Source organism: Peromyscus eremicus, chromosome 8a (genome assembly GCF_949786415.1).
Source record: "Peromyscus eremicus chromosome 8a, PerEre_H2_v1, whole genome shotgun sequence".
NCBI lineage: Eukaryota > Metazoa > Chordata > Mammalia > Rodentia > Cricetidae > Peromyscus > Peromyscus eremicus.
This window is the reverse complement of record NC_081423.1, coordinates 58,584,111-58,604,792: the sequence shown is the minus strand read 5'-3', so window position 1 is coordinate 58,604,792 and position 20,682 is coordinate 58,584,111. Positions and strand designations below refer to the sequence as shown.

Here is a 20,682-nt window from a genome sequence, read left to right as displayed (position 1 = left end):
GAAAGAGTAGTCTTGGGACTGAATCCAGGACAACAGAGGAAGAGCCTTGCAGCTACCTCCTTCCGCTGACCCCATTCCGCAGGGTCTCTATCCAGGCCTTCCAGCCCCACCTGGGGACACTGCCAGGGCCAGACCCACAGCCAGGTGGCCTCTAACCCTTGCCTCTTCCAGGGCATAGTTTCTGCTTAGTCTGCCGCAGCCTTGGCATCTGTTCCCGGCACAAAGCCTGATCTGGTCCATAACAGTTTCAGCGGCTTCCTCTCTCCACATCCCCGTCCAGTCTTTCCATTCACCAAATGCGGGGTCTTCAGTGCTTTGGTGGCACAGACCTGAGTGCAACATTCTCATACAGGGGCTCCTCCGGCTCCTTCTCTTTGGCCTGCTTCTGGGAACCCTGTCCCAGAGAGCTGTTCCCATAGACTGGCTCCTGGACAGTCTCTAAGCTCTCAGTGCCATCTCCCAGACCTCTGGATGCTTCCTCTGGCCTAACCATGGTATACTCTATGGTTCCAGAGAGCATGGCATCTGGAGCTGAGCCAGAACCCTGGGAGAGCCCAGGACTGCCCTGGTTCCGACCCAGAGATCGGCGTAAAGGCTTAGCGATGGCACTCTTGACCTTGGGTGCCTTCTGATCTTTCTGGTAGTTTCCCAAACGACGGATGACAGACCAGACAGAGCCCTCGGGTTTCTGGGGTGACCCTGCCAGCATGTAGATCGTGGCCACAGAGCCTGAGCTCTCCTGGATGCTGCTGGTGGTGGTTTCCACACAGTCAGCCACTCTCTGGTTACTAGGTGGGAGTTGGTGGTGACTAGTGGTAGCCTCTCTGGGGCTTGTGGCAGTAGGAGCATCCTCCTCTGTATTTGCTTGCTCTGGGCCGGCAGGCTCCTCAGCCTCCTGCCCTTCAGGACGTGGCTGAGCCCCTCTGGAGAGTCTCTTGGGTTTTCGGATGGGGCTGGAGAGATCCCCAGAGCTTCGGCCATTCTGTGACGCAAACTTAGTACCTTCAGCAAAGGAGACGGATGGCCTCTTGGCCCGAGCCAGGCTGGAGGTGCGAGGGATGGGGAATGGTGTGGAAGCATCCTCAGGGGAAGGGAAGGGGCCTCCAGGAGGGCTGGCCTCTGGCGACTCTTTTTGGGCCACAGAGACCATCTCTGGCAGGGAGAAGACAGAAAGAGCTTGTGTAAGGGTAGGCATGCTGCTCTAATCCGTTCTACCTGGGCACAAAAGCACAGAATCTTCCCAGAGGCCTCACCAAGTGGCAGGGAAAAGTGAGCCAGGGGAGGGGCTGGTGCAGTGAGCTCCAGGCCTTCCCTCTTTTCTCTCTACCCCTCCCTGCTTTGAGCCACTACTGCACAGGGTCCCGTTTATCCAAAATGCCATCAATACTGCCTACTCATCACTTGCTAATTCCTACTGATTCTTCTAGACTCAATACAGCTATTACTAACAGACACATGCCTTAACCCGGGCTACCCCAGACATGGGTAGCTTCGGAGTTCCTCCTTTTTTTTACCTGTCCCACTAAAGCATGACTATTGTGACTGTCCTCTGAGCCAAGCAACTGCCATGTTGGACTGCTCAGCTGTGTCCTTGGAAAAGGATTATCCCAGCTGTTTACATCCTCTTAGGGAGGAGTGGAGAGGGTCAAGAGAGCCTCGCCTGAGTATCCAGCCCTTCCTACTACCTGTTGTGTGCCTGGTTTTTGTTTTTGTTTGTTTGGCTTAACACAGATGCATGTGTTAAATGCATGTGGCCTCTGGGGAGGGGCTAGATTATGTAGGCTGGGGAATACACAGGAGAGGAGGGCTCCATCCATGTGGCTGGGTAAGCCCACATCCCTATGGGTAAAGGCTTTCTAGATATGGCCTATTGCAAGGAGGAGCACCCATACCCCTATAAATAAACCCTCATTATATGGAAAACAGATAAATTTGTTGGTTCCCAGAATAAGTTTTGGTGGCATCGTGCCTCAGTTTGTTGTTGAGACCTTCATTTTAGGAGAAGGGGTAGATATTGCTTATGTTTCCCCTGGAAGGGATTTTAGGACAATTCTATCCTCTATTGTCTGGTAACATTCTTTTTTTTTTTTTTTTAAGACAGGGCCTCTCGCCGATGGTGGCGCACACCTTTAATCCCAGCACTCGGGAGGCAGAGGCAGGCGGATCTCTGTGAGTTCGAGGCCAGCCTGGGCTACAGAGTGAAAAACCAAAACCAAAAAAAAAAAAAAAAAGAAAGAAAGAAAGAAAGAAAAGAAAAAACAGGGCCTCTCTACATACCTCTGGCCATCCTGGAATTCACTATGTAGCTGGCCTTGAACTCACCTGCCTCTGCCTCCCAAATGCTGAGATTAAAGGCATGCGCCATTACGCTCAGCTCAGCATGACTTTTTACTGCCTACCAGACCACAGGCTGGGGGAGGACAGGACTCTCTTTTGTTCTGAATTAGTTCTCAGAGCCAGAATCAGCAAATGGAGACGAATAAGCAGGAGACACATTCACTTAAGGAGCACAGACGGTTCAGCGATGGGCCAGGCTGCTGGGGCGGGGGGCTGCTGGGGCGGGGGGCTGCTGGGGCGGGGGGCTGGGGGGGCGGGGGGCTGCTGGGGCGGGGAGCTGCTGGGGCGGGGGGAGCTGCTGGGGCGGGGGGCTGCTGGGGTTGGGGACTGCTGGGGCTGGAGGCTGCTGGGGCTGGGGGCTGCTGGGGTGGGAGGCTGCTGGGGCGGGGGCTGCTGGGGCGGGGGCTGCTGGGGCTGGGGGCTGCTGGGGCGGGGGGCTGCTGGGGCGGGGGGCTGCGGGGGCGGGGGGCTGCTGGGGCGGGGGGCTGCTGGGGCGGGGGGCTGCGGGGGCGGGGGGCTGCTGGGGCTGGGGCTGAAGGGGCGGAGGGCTGCTGGGGCGGGGGCTGCTGGGGCTGGGGCTGCTGGCGCTACCTTCTCCAGGGGGCATGAAGTTGGCGTGACCTTCATCTTCTTCTCCAGAGTCAGGATCAGAGGAGAAGGAGTCATCAGAGGCCCAGCCGGCAGAGGGTGGCTCGATAAAGCTGTGGTTGAAGGGGACCTCCGGGTCGTGGTGAGAAACTGTAGGGGCTCCAGGTCAGGTCTGCGGCCTCATGGGAAGCCTTGTCCCATCGAGGCCCTAGACTGCTGACCCTGCCCCCAGTGCCCACTTACCTGTCACCCAGGGTAGCTTGTAGTTACTGAGAGAGCCACAGGACAGCGTGGAGCCCAGGCTGGTGAGGGCCCCCCACACCTGCTGCTTCATTCTGAACAAGGCAGCTCCAGTTCTCTCTGGCCTGAGAGGATGGCAGAGGGAGGGTGATCAATGTACAGGACCTAAGGGGGCCCAGGCCAGACTAAGGTGACTACGTTTACTTCAGTGGCCCTGTATTGATGATAGAATAAAACCCAAACTATGGAGTGTTGCAGAATCTTTGTTTACACTGTGAAGACGTATGTCTTTGCCAAGGTGTCTTCTGGTTTTTTTGTTTGTTTGTTTGTTGTTGTTTTTTTGTTTTTTTGTTTGTTTTTTTGGTTTTTCGAGACAGGGTTTCTCTGTGTAGCTTTGCGCCTTTCCTGGGACTCACTTGGTAGCCCAGGCTGGCCTCGAACTCACAGAGATCCGCCTGCCTCTGCCTCCTGAGTGCTGGGATTAAAGGCATGTGCCACCACCGCCCGGCTCTGTTTTTTTTTTTTTTTTTTTTTTTTTTTTTTTTTTTAAATTTTTTTTTAAACATTTCAGTTTCTTTTTTTTTTTTTTTTTAAGATTTATTTATTTATTATGTCCACAGAGGAGGGAGCCAGATCTCATTACAGATGGTTGTGAACCACCATGTGGGTGCTGGGAATTGAACTCAGGACCTCTGGAAGAACAGTCGGTGCTCTTAACCTCTGAGCCATCTCTCCAGCCCTCTGGTTGTTTTAATAAAGGGCTGAATGGTCACTAGCTAGGCAGGAAGAGGTTAGGTGGGACTTCTGGGGACAGAGAGGACTCTGGGAAGAAGAAAGGCAGAGACACTAGGAGATGCAGAGCAAGCAGGATGTGCAGGGGGAGGGTAACAGCCACAAGGCAGAATGGAGAATATATATCATTAATATAAATGAGTTAATTTAAGTTATAAGAGCTAATTAGGAACAAGTCTAAGCTATAGATCGAGCTTTCATAATTAATAAGACGCCTCTGTGTTGTTATTTGGAAACTGGCGGGTGGGACAGAAAAAGACTCGTTACAATGGAGCCCAAAATCTAAATCACAGAAGGCAGCATGACTCTGGAGTAGTTGTTCTAACCCATGGGTCGCGACCCCTTTGACAAACTTCTATCTACAAAAATACTGATATTACAATTCATAACAGTAGTGAAATTACAGTTATGAAACAGCAACAAAAATAATTTTATGATTGGGGGTCACCACAACGTGGGAAACTGTATTAAAGGGCCACAGCATTAGGAAGGTTGAGAACCACTCCTCCGGAGCCCCGCAGTAAACGTGTCGGCTCTGATTGCACTTTTCTTGGCCTCCGTGGTAAATCTGACAGAACCATTGGCAGTACTAGGTACCTGCGATGGTTTCTCAAGAATGTAGCTTTTTGTGACTACCATCCTAGCTGAGTCCCAGGAACTTACCTTTGTTCCCACTTTACTCCCCCGCCCCCCAAACTGGAGTGACAGCTTGTCAAATTTCTCTGACAGCTTTTGGACAAGTCCTCATCTTCAGCTGGGCGGTGGTGGTGCACACCTTTAATCCCAGCACTCGGGAGGCAGAGCCAGGCGGATCTCTGTGAGTTCAAGGCCAGCCTGGTCTACAGAGCAAGTTCCAGGAAAGGCGCAAAGCTACACAGAGAAACCCTGTCTCGAAAAACCAAAAAAAAAAGTCCTCATCTTCTTCCAGGGGTGGGGGGTGGGCTGCTTCTCTACCCTCAGGCTATATGCCCACCAATGAATGCCCCACAGCACCGAGGGTAAAATCAAGGATTAGGTCTCATGTGGCACATTCCCTGAATCCTACACTCAGGTGGCCGAGGATGAGGATATCCAGCTCACGATAGCCTGAGCTACACAGTGAAGTATTTTCTCAAAAACAAGCAAGCAAACAAGGCTCAAGGCACAGCTCAGCATGTGCAAGCCCTGGCTGTGGTTACTAGCATGATGGAGGAGAGAGAGCACCGGACAGAGAGCGGTGAGCCAGGCAGGGCCTCCATGTGAGCCACGAGCAGCTGAGACACCACGAGCCTCAGTGGCCTAGTAAACTGAGGAAAATGATCCTCTCATCACTGCGTTCCCTGTTCCAAACTCCCATGATGTGGTGAGTGTCCAAGGGGCCAAGAGAGGAAGAACAATGCAACAGATGAACACATGCTCCCGGGGCCTCCATAATCCACCCCTCAGGCTGTGGTCTCCGTAAAACCACAGCTCAGACTTTTTCTCTTGTCTCTCTCTTTCTGGCTGTTTTTTCTTTTCTTTTCTTTTCTTTTCTTTTCTTTTCTTTTCTTTTCTTTTCTTTTCTTTTTTTTTTTTTTGAGACAGAGTTTCTCTGTGTAGCTTTGCGCCTTTCCTGGAACTTGCTCTGTAGACCAGGCTGGCCTCGAACTCACAGAGATCCACCTGCTTCTGCCTCCCAAGTGTTGAGACTAAAGGCGTGAGCCACCACTGTCAGGCTTTCCTGATGTTTTGAGATCTGATCTCTTCCCTTCGCTTCTGAACTGAGTGGATTCTCTTACGCCCCAACCCTTGTCACGATGTCACAAGCTCAGCCTTCCATTGCAGGTCTGACTTTGAGTCCCCAGCCACTCAGTAACGCCTGCTCATGTCCATGTGACTCAGACACTTCCTTGTCAAAGGTTTCTAAGGGAGACAAGCGGTTCCAGGCTTCAATCTGTACTAATTATTACTACCTGAAGTGTGACAAGTTCAGCCCTTCCCCAACCCAAAAGGAACACACAGAATGGCCAGTGTTTACCTGTCCTTGGGGTCGGGTCGGTTAGCTGAGTAGCAGTAGACACAGCCGATGATACCCAGGAGGAGGAGCAGCAGAGGTACCAGGATGCCCGCAATGAGGGCGTTTTTACCATGATGGCCTAGGGACACGGGAGATGGTTACATATTCAGGGCCCTCGAGGATCCCGTCTCTGAAGTGGGTCCAACCTTCCCCCAGGTGAGACTCCTGAAGACCATGGGAAGGACCAAATGCTCCCCCATCTTCTCTCCACTTACCCAACTGGCAAGCCCCAGACACAGGGTGGCAGAGCCCCTCTGGACATTGGCAGGGGATAGAGCAGTTGTTTCCATGGAAGCCAGATGGGCAGGAACTATTGCAGCTAGGGGTAGATAATCAGAAAGGCAGGCTGAAGGTACTACAGGTAGGGTAGATTTCTGGGTACTGTCCCTGGCCCCTGCCAGGACAACCCCTCTGACTTCTAAGTCACATGCTAAGTTTTCCTTCAGTGTGGAGAGTCACGGTAGAGACTTTGGGTAGGACCCGCCTCTGATGACCCTCATCCCTCAGTCTTAATGTGGAGAAGCAAGGCACAGTGCATCAGGACCTGTCCCGCCCCAGTACCCTGGACCTCCATCCCTTCCTCTATAAAAACAAGTCTTCTCACTTGACGCTGAGTGTGGTCCTTTAGACAGACACCTGACTGGAGATGCTGGCTGCTTGACACCCAAAGTACTAGAGGAATAATATCGGGGTCCGGGTCCGACCCCCAAGTAAAGTCTTCATCTAAATAGTGAGCCTCCATCCCCTTTTTTCCCTGATTTTTTTCTTCCCTTTAAAAATTCTTCTTATTGCCGGGCGGTGGTGGCACACGCCTTTAATCCCAGCACTCGGGAGGCAGAGCCAGGCGGATCTCTGTGAGTTCGAGGCCAGCCTGGGCTACCAAGTGAGTTCCAGGAAAGTCGCAAAGCTACACAGAGAAACCCTGTCTCGAAAAACCAAAAAAAAAAAAAAAAAAAAAATTCTTCTTATTGTTTTCTTTTCTTTCTTTCTTTTCTTTTCTTTTTTTGTTTTGTTTTGTTTTTCGAGACAGGGTTTCTCTGTGTAGCTTTGCGCCTTTCCTGGGACTCACTTGGTAGCCCAGGCTGGCCTCGAACTCACAGAGATCCGCCTGGCTCTTTTTTTTTTGGTTTTTTGAGACAGGGTTTCTCTGTGTAGTTTTTTTTTTTTTTTTTTTTTTTTTTTTTGTTTTTTTTTTTGGTTTTTCGAGACAGGGTTTCTCTGTGTAGCTTTGCGCCTTTCCTGGAACTCACTTGGTAGTCCAGGCTGGCCTCGAACTCACAGAGATCCGCCTGGCTCTGCCTCCCAGTGCTGGGATTAAAGGCGTGAGCCACCGCCGCCTGACCTACTGTTTTCCTTAAAAAAAAAAAAAAAAAAAAAAAAAAAAGTCTCATTTACTTTTTAGTCCTTTTAGATTAACCTCTGACTTTCTTCAGAAGGCGCCACCCCACACAGGAGAATTAATGTTTTAGGGTTGGAGAGAGGGTTTCTGGGCAGCAGAGAGGCTCAGTGAGGGATGTTTTAGGAAACCTTACACAGAGGCCTGACCTCATCTCCCATAATTCCCTGTCGCCAAGGCCTTGTCCTTACCTGGTCCCCCAGTAGCCAGCACTGCAGACACATTCCCCTGTCACCGCATCGCAGGTCCCCTGAACACAGTCGGGGCAGGTAGAGCTGCAGCCCTCCCCGAAGGAACCGAGGGGACACGGGTTCTCACATCTGGGGCCACAAAAGGGAAGCAAAACTCAGAACCGAGAGGGCAGAAAGGCCCTACAGCCTTTCCCATGTTCCTGGACTTAGACTCCCCAAAGGGTCATTCCCCTGCAGCAAAGCTCTAGTATACATGGCCTTGAAGCTGGAGCCAAACCCAAGTGGGTGACAATTTACAGGTCCCTGAAGGGAAAAGGAAAGGATGGAGGAGGGGGCAGATAGATGTATACCCTTCCCAGAGTCCCTCAGAACCTTCTCTTCACCTCAGCAGGGCCAGGAGGCAGTCCCCGAGCTGTGTGACTGTGAACTCTGCTCTCCCAGAAAAAGCTGCTGTGAGGGAGGGTCTAGGAGACAAACGTATCCCGAGGAAGGTAACCCCTCACCTGTGCCCTAGCCAACCAGGGTCACAGCGCCGGCAGTACCCGGTCTCTGCATCACAGGGCTCTCCAAGCGAGCAGCGGGGGCACTGCTCATGGCACCTCTCACCAAAGGTGCCGGGAGGACATGGCTGCTTGCACTGTGTCCCGTTCCAGCCCGGCTTGCACGACTCACAATTGCCCGTGACTGGAGAACACGTGGCATTCGGCTTGCAGTGGCCACAGCTGGCAAGAAAAAGCGTTCATGGGCTCAGTGGGGGCAGACTGAGTGCCATACCTTCCAACCTGTCAACTTCCCACACTGCCCACTTAGGCCTCGGGACACTGGAGAACATCCAGGTCCCAGATGGATCAGTCAAGCTGAAGCCACATCTGTCTTATACATTGCAAAGGGCAGATAGATCATCTCTGAGGGCTCACAGGCCTCCGCCTCACTCCTGAGACCCTGCTCTGTGACTCATCCTTCCCTGGGTTCACAAGGGATGCCAGAGGCTGCCAGCCCAGCCAGAGCAGTCAAGTTACCACGCACCTTCTACCTCCCTCCTACCCATCTCTCTTCCTCCCCTTTCTCTGTCCTGTTTCCCATATCACACAATCTCTGAGGCTAGGACTGAGAGGCTGGGGACAGGGACACATGCCACATAAGGAACTGCTTAGGAGGCTGTGAGAGGACAATCACTTGAGCACAGGAATTTGAGACGGGCCTGGGCAACACATAGACACCCTGTCCTTTTTGTTATTTATTTTTAAGGTATATTAGTTTAACTATAACAGAAAAGTCTACAGACTCATTCTTCTTTTTTTGTTTTGTTCTTTGTTTGTTTGTTTGTTTTTGTTTTTGTTTTTCAAGACAGGGTTTCTCTGTGTAGCTTTGGAGCCTGTCCTGGAACTCACTCTGTAGCCCAGGCTGGCCTCGAACTCACAGAGATCCGCCTGCCTCTGCCTCCCGAGTGCTGGGATTAAAGGCTTGTGCCACTACTGCCCAGCAACTCATTCTTCTTGAACACACACGTGGTACAGCCTTGGTGGCCAGTAGAAACCCTGTCTTTTTTTTCTTAATGTGTATTGGTATTTTGCCCACATGTATGTCTGCACACCACTTGCATTCCTGGTGACCACAGAGACCAGAAGAGGGCTTCAGATTCTCTGAAACTGGAGTTACAGATGATTTCAAGTCATCATGTGGATGCTGAAAATCAAACCCTGGTCCTTTGCAAGAACAGCCAGTACTCTTAAGTGCTGAGCCATCTCTCCAGCCCCTAAGACTCTGTCATTTCAAAAGATAAATAATGCTGGCTATAGTGGCACACACCTTTAATCCCAGCACCAGGAAAATCAGGTAGCAGGGCAGAGGCAGAAGCAGGCAAGATCTCTGTGAGTTTATATATAAGAATGTACTGATAATGTACTTCTTGTACTATATAGTATAATATGATCTATATAGTGAGTCCTTCTCTCAAAAAGAAATACATAGGCAGCTGGGTGTGGTGTTGTATGTCTTCAGGTAGGCAGACCTCTGTGAATTTGAGGCCAACCATGTGCCCATTCCAGGACAGTCAAGGCTGTTACACCAAGAAACCCAGTCTCAAAAACAAAAACAAAAACAAAACACAAAAACACATAGGCACTGGAGAGATGGCTCAACAGTTAAGAACATTTGTAAGTAGTGGCTCTCAGCCTGGGAGTATTGACACCTTTGAATGACCCTTTCACAGGGATCGCATATCAGATATCCTACATATCAGATATTTACATTACAATTCATAACAGTAGCAAAATTACAGTTATGAAGTAGCAACAAAATAATTTTATAGTTGGGGGTCAGCACAACATAAGGAACCGTATTAAAGGGTCGCAGCAAACCAACAAAAAAACAAACAAAAAAAGGGTTGCAGCATTAGGAAGGCTGAGAACCACATGGTGACTTATAACTGGATGTAACTCCAATTCTAGGTGGCCTGGGGTCCCTTCTGGCCTCTGCAGGCACTAGTGTATAGACAAATGTGTTGGTAAAACATCCACATGCAATAAATAAAAATAAATTTTTTTATTATTAAAAATAAATAGCTGGACAGTGGTGGTGCAGGCCTTTAATCCCAGCACTTGGGAGGCAGAGCCAGGAGGATCTCTGTGAGTTCCAGGCCAGATTCTACAGAGCGAGTTCCAGGACAGGCTCCAAAGCTACACAGAGAAACCCTGTCTCAAAACACCTAAACAAACAAACAAATTAATTAATTAATTAATGGACCAGGTGGTGGTGGCACACACCTTTAATCCCAGCACTCAGGAGACAGAGACAGGAGGATCTCTGAGTTTGAGGCCAGCCTGGTCTACAGAGCAAGTTCCAGGACAGCCAGAGCTACACAGAGAAACCCTGTCTCGAAAAACCAAAATAAATAATAGATGATAGATAGATAGATAGATAGATAGAGCGAGCAAATAGAAACTATTTCATCACGATAGTTTTAGGATTAACTCATCTTAATTTTCCATTGTGCTAATAGGAACTTGATTCTTCTCTCCAGATACTTAATCACCTAGGATTCATTATCAGGGAGAAGAGGTGACCATAAAATCAGTTTAGCTGAGCTGGGTGTGGTGCCTTCTACTCATAATCCCAGCACTCAGAGGCAGAATCAGGAAGACATCTGCAAAGCCAACACCAGCCTGAGTTACATAAAAAGACCCTGTCGTTAAAAAAATGTGACTGATTCTGATCAACACTCAGAAAAAAAAAAAAAAAAAAAAACCTACAGGCTGGGAGAGGTGGCCAGGACCTGAAACCCCAGTGCTCAGGAAGCAGGTCTGCCTGGGCTATGGAATGAGACCCTGCCTCAAAAACATCAAAGAAAAGGGGGGCGGGGCTAGCTGCGGTGGTGCATGCCTGTAATCCCAGCACTTGGGAGGTAGAGGTGAGGAGCGTCAGGGGTTTGAGGTCAGCCTAAGCTACAGGAGATTGGAACCCACACCACACCAAACCAAGCCAAAGACAGAAAGGAAAAAAAAAAGAAAACAAACAAACAAAAAAGGCTATAGTACATTCTTGTTTTTCATAGTAAAGGCCGAGTTTTATGTTGTCTTGTTACATTTTGACTCATTGTTTCAAATACACCAGGTATTACGGTATATAATGTCTTGCTCTACATTTTCCTCCCTGACTTTCTGGTGATGGAATTGAACCTAGGGCTTAGTGAATGTCAAGCCAGCTCTCTCCTACTGATCTGCATCCCTGAACCCATTCCTTTTTTTTTTTTTTTCTAAATATAGTTTGTTGCTACTTTGTGGGGAGGGGAATCATTGAGACAGGGTCTTCATGTAGCCCAGGCTAGCCTCAGACTTGCTATGTTGTTAACAATGGTATTAAAGGGATCCTCCTGCCTCTAGACTGTTTCTACTGATCCTGCATAATCTTGCTGCCTCAGTGTGCAGCCCAGGCTGACGTCAAATGTATGCTGGCATAACTGGATGTCAACATGTAAAAGATTACAAATAGATCCATATCTGTCGCCATGCACAAAACTCAAATCCAAGTGGATCAAAGACCTCAACATAAATCCAGTTACACTAAACTTAATAGAAGAGAAAGTAGGAAGTACTCTTGAACGCATTGGCACAGGAGATCACTTCCTAAATATAACACCAGCAGCACAGACACTGAGCACAACAATTAATAAATGGGACCTCTTGAAACTGAGAAGCGGGGGGCTGGAGAGATGGCTCAGAGGTTAAGAACACTGGCTGTTCTTCCAAAGGTCCTGAGTTCAATTCCCAGCACCCACATGGTGGCTCACAACCATCTGTAATGAGATCTGGCGCCCTCTTCTGGCCTGCAGACATACATGCAGACAGAACACTGTATACATAATAAATAAAAATCTTAAAAAAAAAAAAAAAAGAAAAAGAAACTGAGAAGCTTTTGTAGAGCAAAAGACATGGTCAATAAGACAAAAAGACAGCCTACAGAACGGGAAAAGACCTTCACCAACCCCACATCTGACAGAGGACTGATCTCCAAAGTATATAACAAACTCAAGAAACTAGACATCAAAATACTTAACAATCTAATTAAAAAATAGGCTAAAGAGCTAAACAGAGAATTCTCAAAAGAAGAATCTCAAGTGGCTGAAAGACATTTAAAGAAATGCTCAACATCTTTAATCATCAGAGAAATGCAAATCAAAACGACTCTGAGATACCACCTTACACCTGTCAGAATGGCTAAGATCAAAAACACTAATGACAGTCAATGTTGGAGAGGATGCTGAGCAAGGCAAACACTCCTCCACTGTTGGTGGGAATGTAAACTTGTACAACCACTGTGGAAATCAGTATGGCGGTTTCTCAGAAAATTAGGAATCGAACTACCTCAAGACCCAGCCATACCATTCTTGGGCACATACCCAAGGAATGCTCAATCATACCACAAAGGTACATGCTCAACTATGTTCACAGCAGCACTATTTGTAATAGCCAGAACCTGGAAACAACCTAGATGCCCGTCAACTGAAGAATGGATAAAGAAAATGTGGTACATATACACAATGGAATACTACTCAGCAGAGAAAAACAATGACAGCATGAAATTTGCAGGCAAATGGATGGAACTAAAAAATATCATCCTGAGTGAGGTAACCCAGACTCAGAAGGACAAACATGATATGTACTCACTCATAAGTGGGTACTAGATATAAAGCAAAGAACAATCAGATTGCAACCCACAGAACCAGGGAGGCTATATAGCAGGGGGGACCCTAGGATGACTGTGGCTTATAATAAATTTTGGTTTTACTCAATTACTGGGCAAGCCTCAATGAAACATTTCACTATCACTATTAGGATAAGAATTTATACTGTATCAAGCTGATAATAGAAAAATGAATACATAAATAAATTAATTAATTAAAAATATATATAGTTTGTTGCTACTTTGTGGGGAGGGGAATCATTGAGACAGGGTCTTCATGTAGCCCAGGCTAGCCTCAGACTTGCTATGTTGTTAACAATGGTATTAAAGGGATCCTCCTGCCTCTAGACTGTTACTACTGATCCTACATAATCTTGCTGCCTCAGTGTGAAGCCCAGGCTGACGTCAAATGTGAGACCCTTATGCTTCTGCCTTCCAAGTGCCAGGATTATAGGCCTACCCCAACACAACAGGCTGGGCAGTAATTTTTGTTTGTTTTTCTTTTTGGAAAGTCTCACTTATGTCATGCTGGCTGGCTTGAACTTGCTATGTAAACAAGGCTAGGAACTTGCAGCCTCACAGGGAATCCTCTTACCTCACTCTCCTGACTGTAGGGATTATAGAGATAGATAGATATAGATATAGATAGATGATTTTTTTTTTTTGAGACATGCTGTGGGATGTCTTTCTGTATGCTGTGAATATGAGTTACTCCCATTGGCTAGTACATAAAGCTGCATTGGCCTATGGCAGGGCAGGATGGAACCAGGCGGGAAAATCCAAGAGAGCTAGTGAAAGGAGAAAGGAGAGGAAGGGCAGACGCCAGCCGCAGTCCAAGGAGCAACCTGTGGTGGGACGCAGGTAAAGCCAGGAACACGTGGTGATACATAGATTAACAGTTATCGGTTGAGTTAAGTTGTAAGAGCTAGCTAATAAGAAGCCTGAGCCATAGGCTACATAATTTGCAATTAATATTAAGCCTCTGAGTGATTATTTTATAAGCAGCTGTGGGGTGGGGTGGGGTGGGACCAGAGAAGCTTATGGCTACAGAGACAGGCTCTTACTATGTAGTTCTGGCTGGTCTGGAACTATGTAAACCAGGCTGGCCTCAAACTCAGAGATCTGCCTATCTCTGCTCACCAGAGCTGGGATTAAAGGTGTGAACTACTATGCTCAGCAATATATAAATATGAAATATAATATATATATATATATATATATATCAGTTCTCAACCTGTGGGTCATGACCCCCTTGGGAGTTGAACAACCCTTTCACTGGGGTTGCATATCAGATATCCTGCATATCAGATATTTACATTACAATTCATAACAGTAGAAAAATTACAGTTTTGAAGTAGCAATGAAAATAATTTTATGGTTGTAGGGGTCACTACAACACGAGGAACTGCATTAAAGGATTGAAGCATTAGGGAGGTTGAGAAACACTGCTCTGTATGCTTGAGTATCTGTGTGGAGGTATGCGCACATGAGTACAGTTATCGCCAGTAGAGGGCAACAGATGTACGTGCTGAGACCAACACTCAGGTCCTCTGAAAGAGCCGTCTCTACAGCCCAGTGGTTTTCACCTTGTTGTTTTGTTTTTGAGGCAGAGTTTCTCTGTGTAGCCCTGGCTGTTCTGGAACTTGCTCTGTAGACCAGGCTGGCCTCGAACGCACAGAGATCCTCCTGCTTCTGCCTCCTGAGTGCTGGGATTAAAGGTGTGCACCACCGCCACCCGGCTTCTACTTTTTAACATTAATGGGGCTGTGAGAAGTAGGCACAGGTAGACGTAGATACAGTGGAGTTTTTTTTTTCTTTCATCCCTGCCTTATATATATTTTGGAGATCTCCTGAGAGACTCCCCTCCATACACCTGTCTTATTTCTTGCCCACCTCTGCCTGCAGCTCCCTGTCCCTGTCCCCCTCACCTTTCTTTGCATTGTTGTCCGTAGCGGCCAGGGTTGCAGGGCAGCTCACAGCGGGCTCCATGGAAGCCAGGAGGGCAGGAGCAGTGGCCAGAAGTAATGCTGCACTGGCCTCGCACACACTGGCACCTCTGGCTACACTCAGGACCCCACCAGCCCTGCAGGCAGTCGCAGTAGCCAGAGTCCTGATTACAGGGTGAGGTGTGACATCTGCACTTGAAGCTGCAGCGGCGGCCCCACCAGCCAGGTGGGCACAGGCAGGCTCCGTTGTCTTGGTTACAGCGGGCTATGGGGTTGCATTGGCAAGGACGATTACATGCGGGCGACCACCAGCCGGCATTGCAGTGGCACGCACCTGTCTTTGGGTCGCACCGTCCGTGAGGGCCGCAGGTGCAGGGGGATTCACAACGACTACCCCAGTAGTTAGGCTTGCACTGGCACACACCAGTGTTCGGCTCACACTGGCCATTGGGATGGCAAGGGCAGGTCTCACGGCAGTCAGGGCCCCAGTACTGGCCTGGGCAGCCTGTGAGGTTAGCAATGGGAGATAAGTGGGTTTAAGCCTGGGCACAGGTCCTCGCCCTTCCCCTTCCTCAAGGAAAAGGACAAGGGCCTGCTCTTCAAGACCCAAGGACAGACCCTGGGAACATCTGGCAGCCTCTCCTCCTGGGACTCAGCTCATTTCCGGCCCCAGATTCAGATGACAAAACTCAGCCTTGGCTTAACGTCCATTTCACATTCCAGAACACAGATCTTGAGTTTGACAGGGATGTGTCCAGACTCTTATAGGTGGATGGGATTTCATTCATGTCCCTTCCCCCTCCCTGCCGAGGTGTCCCCCTACCCTTGGTGGTCACTGACGCCTGGATTTCAGGTAGAAGATGCCCACCAGGATGGCAGGAAAGTCCATATGTCCCCTTTAAACCCAGAGATTCGTGGTACCTACTGCTCACCCCTTCTTGAGAGCCTAGTCCCGGCTCCGGCTACCCTCCACTCAAGTATAGGGTATAGTCAGCAGGGATCATAGACCTATGACGTCCCACCCACCTCTGTATTTTTTCTTACTGAGAAGTTAGAAGCAAAGGTACCAGATAAACAGGGTCTTATGGCGGTGGGTAAAACCAGGCCACCCAGGGCATCTCCTCTGATGACTGCCCATTTCTGAACCTGTTTCCTCAGTGACCTTTGGGGGATTTTGACCTTACACCTCTACGTTTACATCTCTGTTTGCGTTGCCCACTTCCTGCCCCTCACTCGCTTTTGCCTAACAACTTCACCCGGCCCTTGAAACTCACGGGAGCTGCACTGGGCTCCGAAGAATCCAGGTTTACATCGACAGAGGCCTGGCTTCACGCACACCTCGTCTTTCCTGCAGGCATCAGGCCCCTCACAGATGGCTGAAAAACACCCCACCCAGGCTGGAAAGGACTGGGACACAAACAAGGGCCATCCCTCCCCCTCTCCCCCACTCCTGGGGCTGTGCTCCCTTTAAAGCCATCCTCTTAGTGGCGGAGAGGGGCATGTGTCACAGGGTGGACACTGGTTCCAGGGCTCAGGAGGGGAGCTAGTGTAGGAAGGGTTCACTGGGTCATATCCTTCCTTTCCTTGGCTAGGGGACTGTCCTGGCTACTCACGGATGGTGCATTCTTGATCTTTCTGCCTCCAGCCTGGACAGCACTGGAGCTCAGAGGGGCTGTAGGGCAGAAAGGGGACAGCAGGTCCCCATAGCGTGGGTCACAAATGCTGGCTGAGGTGTGGGGGTCTTCTCCAGCCCCACTTAGGATATCTAGCCCTGATGTCACAGACCATAGTCATAGTATCCATGTTTCCAACCCCCCTTTTTTCCTTCCCTGACCTTCCCACCATCTGCCCTGGCCAGTTATTACCTTCCAGGCTGCCTCTCAGAGCCCCTTCCTTCAGGCCCTATGACCTCTTACTCTCCTCTTGATTTTCCGAAATGACTCAATCCTAGTCAGCCACCATCTCTACCAGTCAGACTCCCACAAGACCCACCTGTTGCCTCTACAGACGTGCTGACCGGCTGGGTCTAGTGTGGATCCCTGTGTCCCCTGAGTCCAGAGCAGCAGCAGTGGGATTACCAACCCTAGTCCCATGGCGGCCAGTGTAGTAGGAGGGTCTGGTTTGTTCTGGTCCCCACAGCGCCCAACCCCCTCCCTGCTTCCTCCCAAGGCTTTTCCTGAGGAAGCCAGCATAGAGGGCGGGCTGCTATGAGGCACCTCCCTGAGAAGGCAGGCAGCTGAACACTCAGAATGAAAGCTGATGGTGAAGCCTGAGTGGCCTTAGCCTAGAGGAGGGCCAAAAGACTGGAGCCACAGGTTCTCTAAGTATTGGAGACAGGCAGAGTGGTAGGGTAGGGGTGGGAGCCATACTCCCAAAATAAAGAGACGTTCCTCATCCTCTAAGAGGCTCCACGGAGACCTTTCATGAAACATCACCATGCCCCTGTTCCTGGCTGGGCTGGGAGGTAACAGACCACCGACAGACAGACAGGGAGCATTTTTAGGGGTATTATGGGTAAAAGCTTTATTGCACTGATCACCTGCATAAGCCTCAGGGAGGCAGGCAGGCAGGCAACCCTCTGTCTCTCAATGGGGAAAGTGGAGCTCAGAGACACCGTTACCTCTGGCTCTGAAGTGTGGGACAAAGATATCAAGAAAGGGAGAGGCTGAAATCCCAATCATGCCTAGCGCAGGCTCGGTATAGAGGGGAGCCTCGTCCTTGTTTGAGGTCACACATCTGTACACAACCAGAACTCAAAGTTAGGCCTCTTGATAGCCGAAGCTCTCGGAGTAAGATGTTCATCGGAAGCAGAGAAGGGCTAGTCAGGAGTTGGGGGCCGGAAGGCTGCCCACGGGTTCCATGTGGGGTTGCTGTGGGGTCTCTTCTCCTTCCTGTAGCCTGCTGGGAGCTGTATTGCTGGTCTCAGATTCAGGGGCCTCAGTTTCACCCCGATACCATAAGCCAAAGCTGGAAGGAAAACCAGGAGAGATGTCGGGGTGCAGGCTGAAGGCAGAGGTGTCGGGGTGCAGGCTGAAGGCAGAGATTTTGGGGTGCAGACTGAAGGCAGAGATTTTGGGGTACAGACTGAAGGCAGAGATTTTGGGGTGTAGACTGATGGCAGAGGTGTCGGGGTGCAGACTGAAGGCAGAGATGTCGGGGTGCAGACTGAAGGCAGAGAGAGGTGAAGAGGGGGCTTCGGGGGGAAGAGGATGGCACACGGTCACAGGGATCTGAAAGCACTTAGGGCAAAGGGGCAGAGGGAAGACAGATGCGGGAGAGCAGTGTGAAGGCAGCCGAGCAGAACAGAGGGGTGGAGAAGAACCAGGCAGGCCCCTCCTCCACCTCCTCCTGCCCTCCCCTCCCCAACATACAAATTCTGTATTCTGGATCCAGGAACAAGAGGAGCATCATCCTTGTCATTGGAGAGCAGAAGCCACGAGTCATCCTCATCATCACTAAGATAAGGACAAAAGGGCTTAAGGGACAGACACTGTGAGTCCAGCTCATGTGGAGCCTCCTGAGGGACTTTTAGGAGCGTCAGGGGAAAATGGAGTGGCTGCAGAGGCCTCAGGGCTGGAGAGGGGACACTGAGGAGACACAGGACACCTTGAGGCTTTCACTTTCTAGTCTGGCCAACAGGGAAGCCACAGCTTCCTTTAATAAAGAGATCCAGCCAAGGAAGGGAACAGAAATGAACGTGGAGAAGTGGCATTAACAGTTTCTTCAGCAGGCCGGACAGCAGCCAGGGCAAATGGGAGCCGCGGGTTCCAGACAGAGTCAGCAGGCTCAGTGAGGTGCAGGGCATGGCCAGGCTGGGTCACTGGGCACAGTAGAGCTGCAGCAGGGAAAGGGTCCCTGCAGCGGGTGCGGAGGCAGATCTTACCTGCTCTCTGCTTCCTCTGGTGTCCCTAACATCTTGGCCTTGATCTTCTTCCGCTGCCTCTTCACTGCCACCTTCATGGCTTCAAGGAGAAGCCCAGGGACCCGGTGATCCGTGAGCAGCTCTCTAAAGAAGGGGTGTGGAAGGGGAAGAAAGCGGGAATGCCAACAGTAGGTTTCAGTTGAGTACTGTGCTCTGTTTCCCCTGGAAACACCTGCTAACACCTCTGAACTGAGCTTAGACGGCCCCTCCTCAGAATACTTCTGGCCTGCTGCTCCGGCTTGCTGGCCCTTGGTGCTGCCCTGTTTGAATGAGGTTCCAGAAGGGCAGGGACTATGGAATTTCTTTCTTTCCAGTGCCTGAGCAGGACACTGGCAAATATCACTGCTGACTCTATAAATGATTCAAAAAAAAAAAAATGAGGTGGGGTGACCTGTAGGCCAGGAACAGGGGTCCTAACTTCCGGCCCCTCACCGCTGGAAGTAGGCCAATTCCTCCTTGAGCAAGAATACGTTGGCTTTGAGCTCATTCCGCTCCTGAAGGATCTGCTGAAGCTCCTCCCGGCTGAAGCCACATTGAACGGCCTCTGGAGGGTGCTCTGGCCGCTGCTGGGCATCCATCTGTGCAGGGTCAGGCATGGTCAGAGGGTAGCCTCTCTTAGCCCTCCCCTAAATCCCAGCGCTCACAGTAATGTTAGGGGAAGTGTCTAGTAGGAAAACTTAAGGAACAAGGTTGCTGCTACAGTAGGTGGTGGACTACTGCTGCAACCAAAACTCCATTGCTGCCTTCCGACTTCCTGCAGACCTTCTCTATACTGCACGGCACACCCAGGCCTGGCCCAAGCGCTGGATGCTGTGAGCTCTGGGATGTATCCTGACTCCGCTCCGGCTCTCACCCGGTCATCTGGGGTTGCTGCTTCGGGCTTCAGCCTCTGTTCTTCCGCCAGCTGGTGGGAGCCATCCCGAGCTATTTGGCGTTCCCTCTCCCGGTCCTGCGCCGCCCTGAGTTGGGTCTGCACTGCTGCCAGCTTGTGCCGCAGCTCCGAGTTGACCAGCAGGAGGCGCTGCAGCTGCTCCTGCAGCTGGGGGTGGAGCGAGAGAGCTAGTGGGCGGGGCTCCGAAGCCCGTCACGGCTCCGCCCCCTCCGTGCCCGCGTCCGGCCGGCCCTCACCGCCTCGGTCTCTTGGCTTCGGCGCATTAGATCTCGGCTGTGTGCCCGAAGCTCGTCCCTCTGTCGGTCTGTCACTTCCTTGAGCTGTCGCAGCAGCGCGCGCTCCTCTAAGGAAGGGGTGTTCTTAGCACCGGTCTCGGGGTGCGGAGGCCCCGGGTGCCCCTAGCTCACTGTGCTCCGGCGGGACCTGCACTCACCCTGCGGCCCTGAGCCCAGCTCCCGGCGGAGACGCTGGTTCTCCTCGCGCAGCCGCCGCAGCTCCAGTTCGGCCTGCTGCGCGGACACCTGCAGCTGGGGGAACCGGGGGAGTCGGGGTTAGGGCCTGCTGGCTGTCCGGGGTAAGAGGAGGAGCCAGTGACTCACCGAGTCCGGCGCCGGCCCCACGGCGGCCTTTTCCAAGAGCTCCAGCGCCCGCACCACTAGTGGCACCAGCCCAGCCGCCGCGTTGGGCCCGAACCGGCGTGCCAGCTCCTGCAGCTCAGTGCCCAGGGCCCCCGCTAGATGGTACACGAGCTCCGCGGCTGACCCCGCGCCCACAGCTGAGCCCTGGCTGGGTGGCCCGGGCGCTGCTCTCCTGGACTCCATTTTTCCTCTCCTAAGGCCAAAAGCCGCCCCTACCCTCAACTGGGGCAGGAAAAGCCCAGTTCCGGCCCAGGAAGTTTAGGGCCCTAAGGGGCGGAGTAGAAGTGACAAGGGAGGAGCAAATGGAGAAAAGGGCCTTGGGGTGGGAGAGTGCCCTGGGCCCCTTGAGCCCTCTTCTGGTCCACCTACAAGGTCACTGGATACAGGACAGCCAGCTTCCAGGCAGGTATCCAAGAGCTGAGGACCAGGGCTGTAAGTGGTCACTTTAGGCAAGCCCTCCCCATAGCGCCTGATCCAGGCTCCACCCCTGGACTTGGCTGCCAAGCACTCCAGAGAGGTGAAAG

The 20,682-nt window shown here is 51.0% G+C and overlaps 3 protein-coding genes across 4 annotated transcripts; all 3 read right to left on the bottom strand.

The window, feature by feature from the left end:
* On the bottom strand, positions 1-17,061 carry Scarf1 (scavenger receptor class F member 1). Of its 2 annotated transcripts, none has more exons than XM_059271207.1 (11): positions 16,699-17,061; positions 16,320-16,378; positions 15,981-16,082; positions 14,689-15,211; positions 8,083-8,301; positions 7,580-7,708; positions 6,208-6,311; positions 5,954-6,071; positions 3,169-3,290; positions 2,929-3,075; positions 1-1,152 (listed from the first exon to the last, which is right to left on the bottom strand). In XM_059271207.1, exons 1-11 carry the CDS (start codon positions 16,896-16,898, stop codon positions 308-310), a joined length of 2,568 nt encoding a protein of 855 aa, XP_059127190.1. In that variant the 5' UTR covers positions 16,899-17,061; the 3' UTR covers positions 1-307. The 2 variants fall into 2 exon arrangements, with proteins under 2 accessions (XP_059127190.1, XP_059127191.1); XM_059271208.1 differs by having other exon boundaries at positions 383-1,152; positions 2,929-3,038.
* A 146-nt stretch (positions 17,062-17,207) lies between these two features.
* LOC131917021 (rab-interacting lysosomal protein-like) lies at positions 17,208-20,071 on the bottom strand (the record flags this gene model as incomplete). Its single annotated transcript, XM_059270670.1, has 7 exons — positions 17,208-17,673; positions 18,078-18,161; positions 18,590-18,712; positions 19,061-19,206; positions 19,482-19,667; positions 19,757-19,863; positions 19,954-20,071. Coding segments are annotated over 7 exons (909 nt in total), but the record flags the coding sequence as incomplete, so codon positions are not given.
* Positions 19,993-20,547, bottom strand: LOC131917408 (rab-interacting lysosomal protein-like). The gene has a single exon (XM_059271209.1). The coding sequence runs from the start codon at positions 20,339-20,341 to the stop codon at positions 20,072-20,074; it is 270 nt and encodes an 89-aa protein (XP_059127192.1). The 5' UTR covers positions 20,342-20,547; the 3' UTR covers positions 19,993-20,071.
* Positions 20,548-20,682: the final 135 nt, after the last annotated feature.

What these genes read in the sequence shown, in the direction of transcription:
- Scarf1 (XM_059271207.1), bottom strand. Translation starts at nt 16,898, where the DNA reads ATGCTGGCTTCCTCAGGAAAAGCCTTGGGAGGAAGCAGGGAGGGGGTT. An exon ending in CACGTCTGTAGAGGCAACAG is followed by an intron (nt 16,379 to 16,698) that starts GTGGGTCTTGTG and finishes TCTGCCCTACAG; the next exon opens with CCCCTCTGAGCTCCAGTGCT. An exon ending in CCTGGTTGGCTAGGGCACAG is followed by an intron (nt 7,709 to 8,082) that starts GTGAGGGGTTAC and finishes TTGTGGCCCCAG; the next exon opens with ATGTGAGAACCCGTGTCCCC.
- LOC131917408 (XM_059271209.1), bottom strand. Translation starts at nt 20,341, where the DNA reads ATGGAGTCCAGGAGAGCAGCGCCCGGGCCACCCAGCCAGGGCTCAGCT.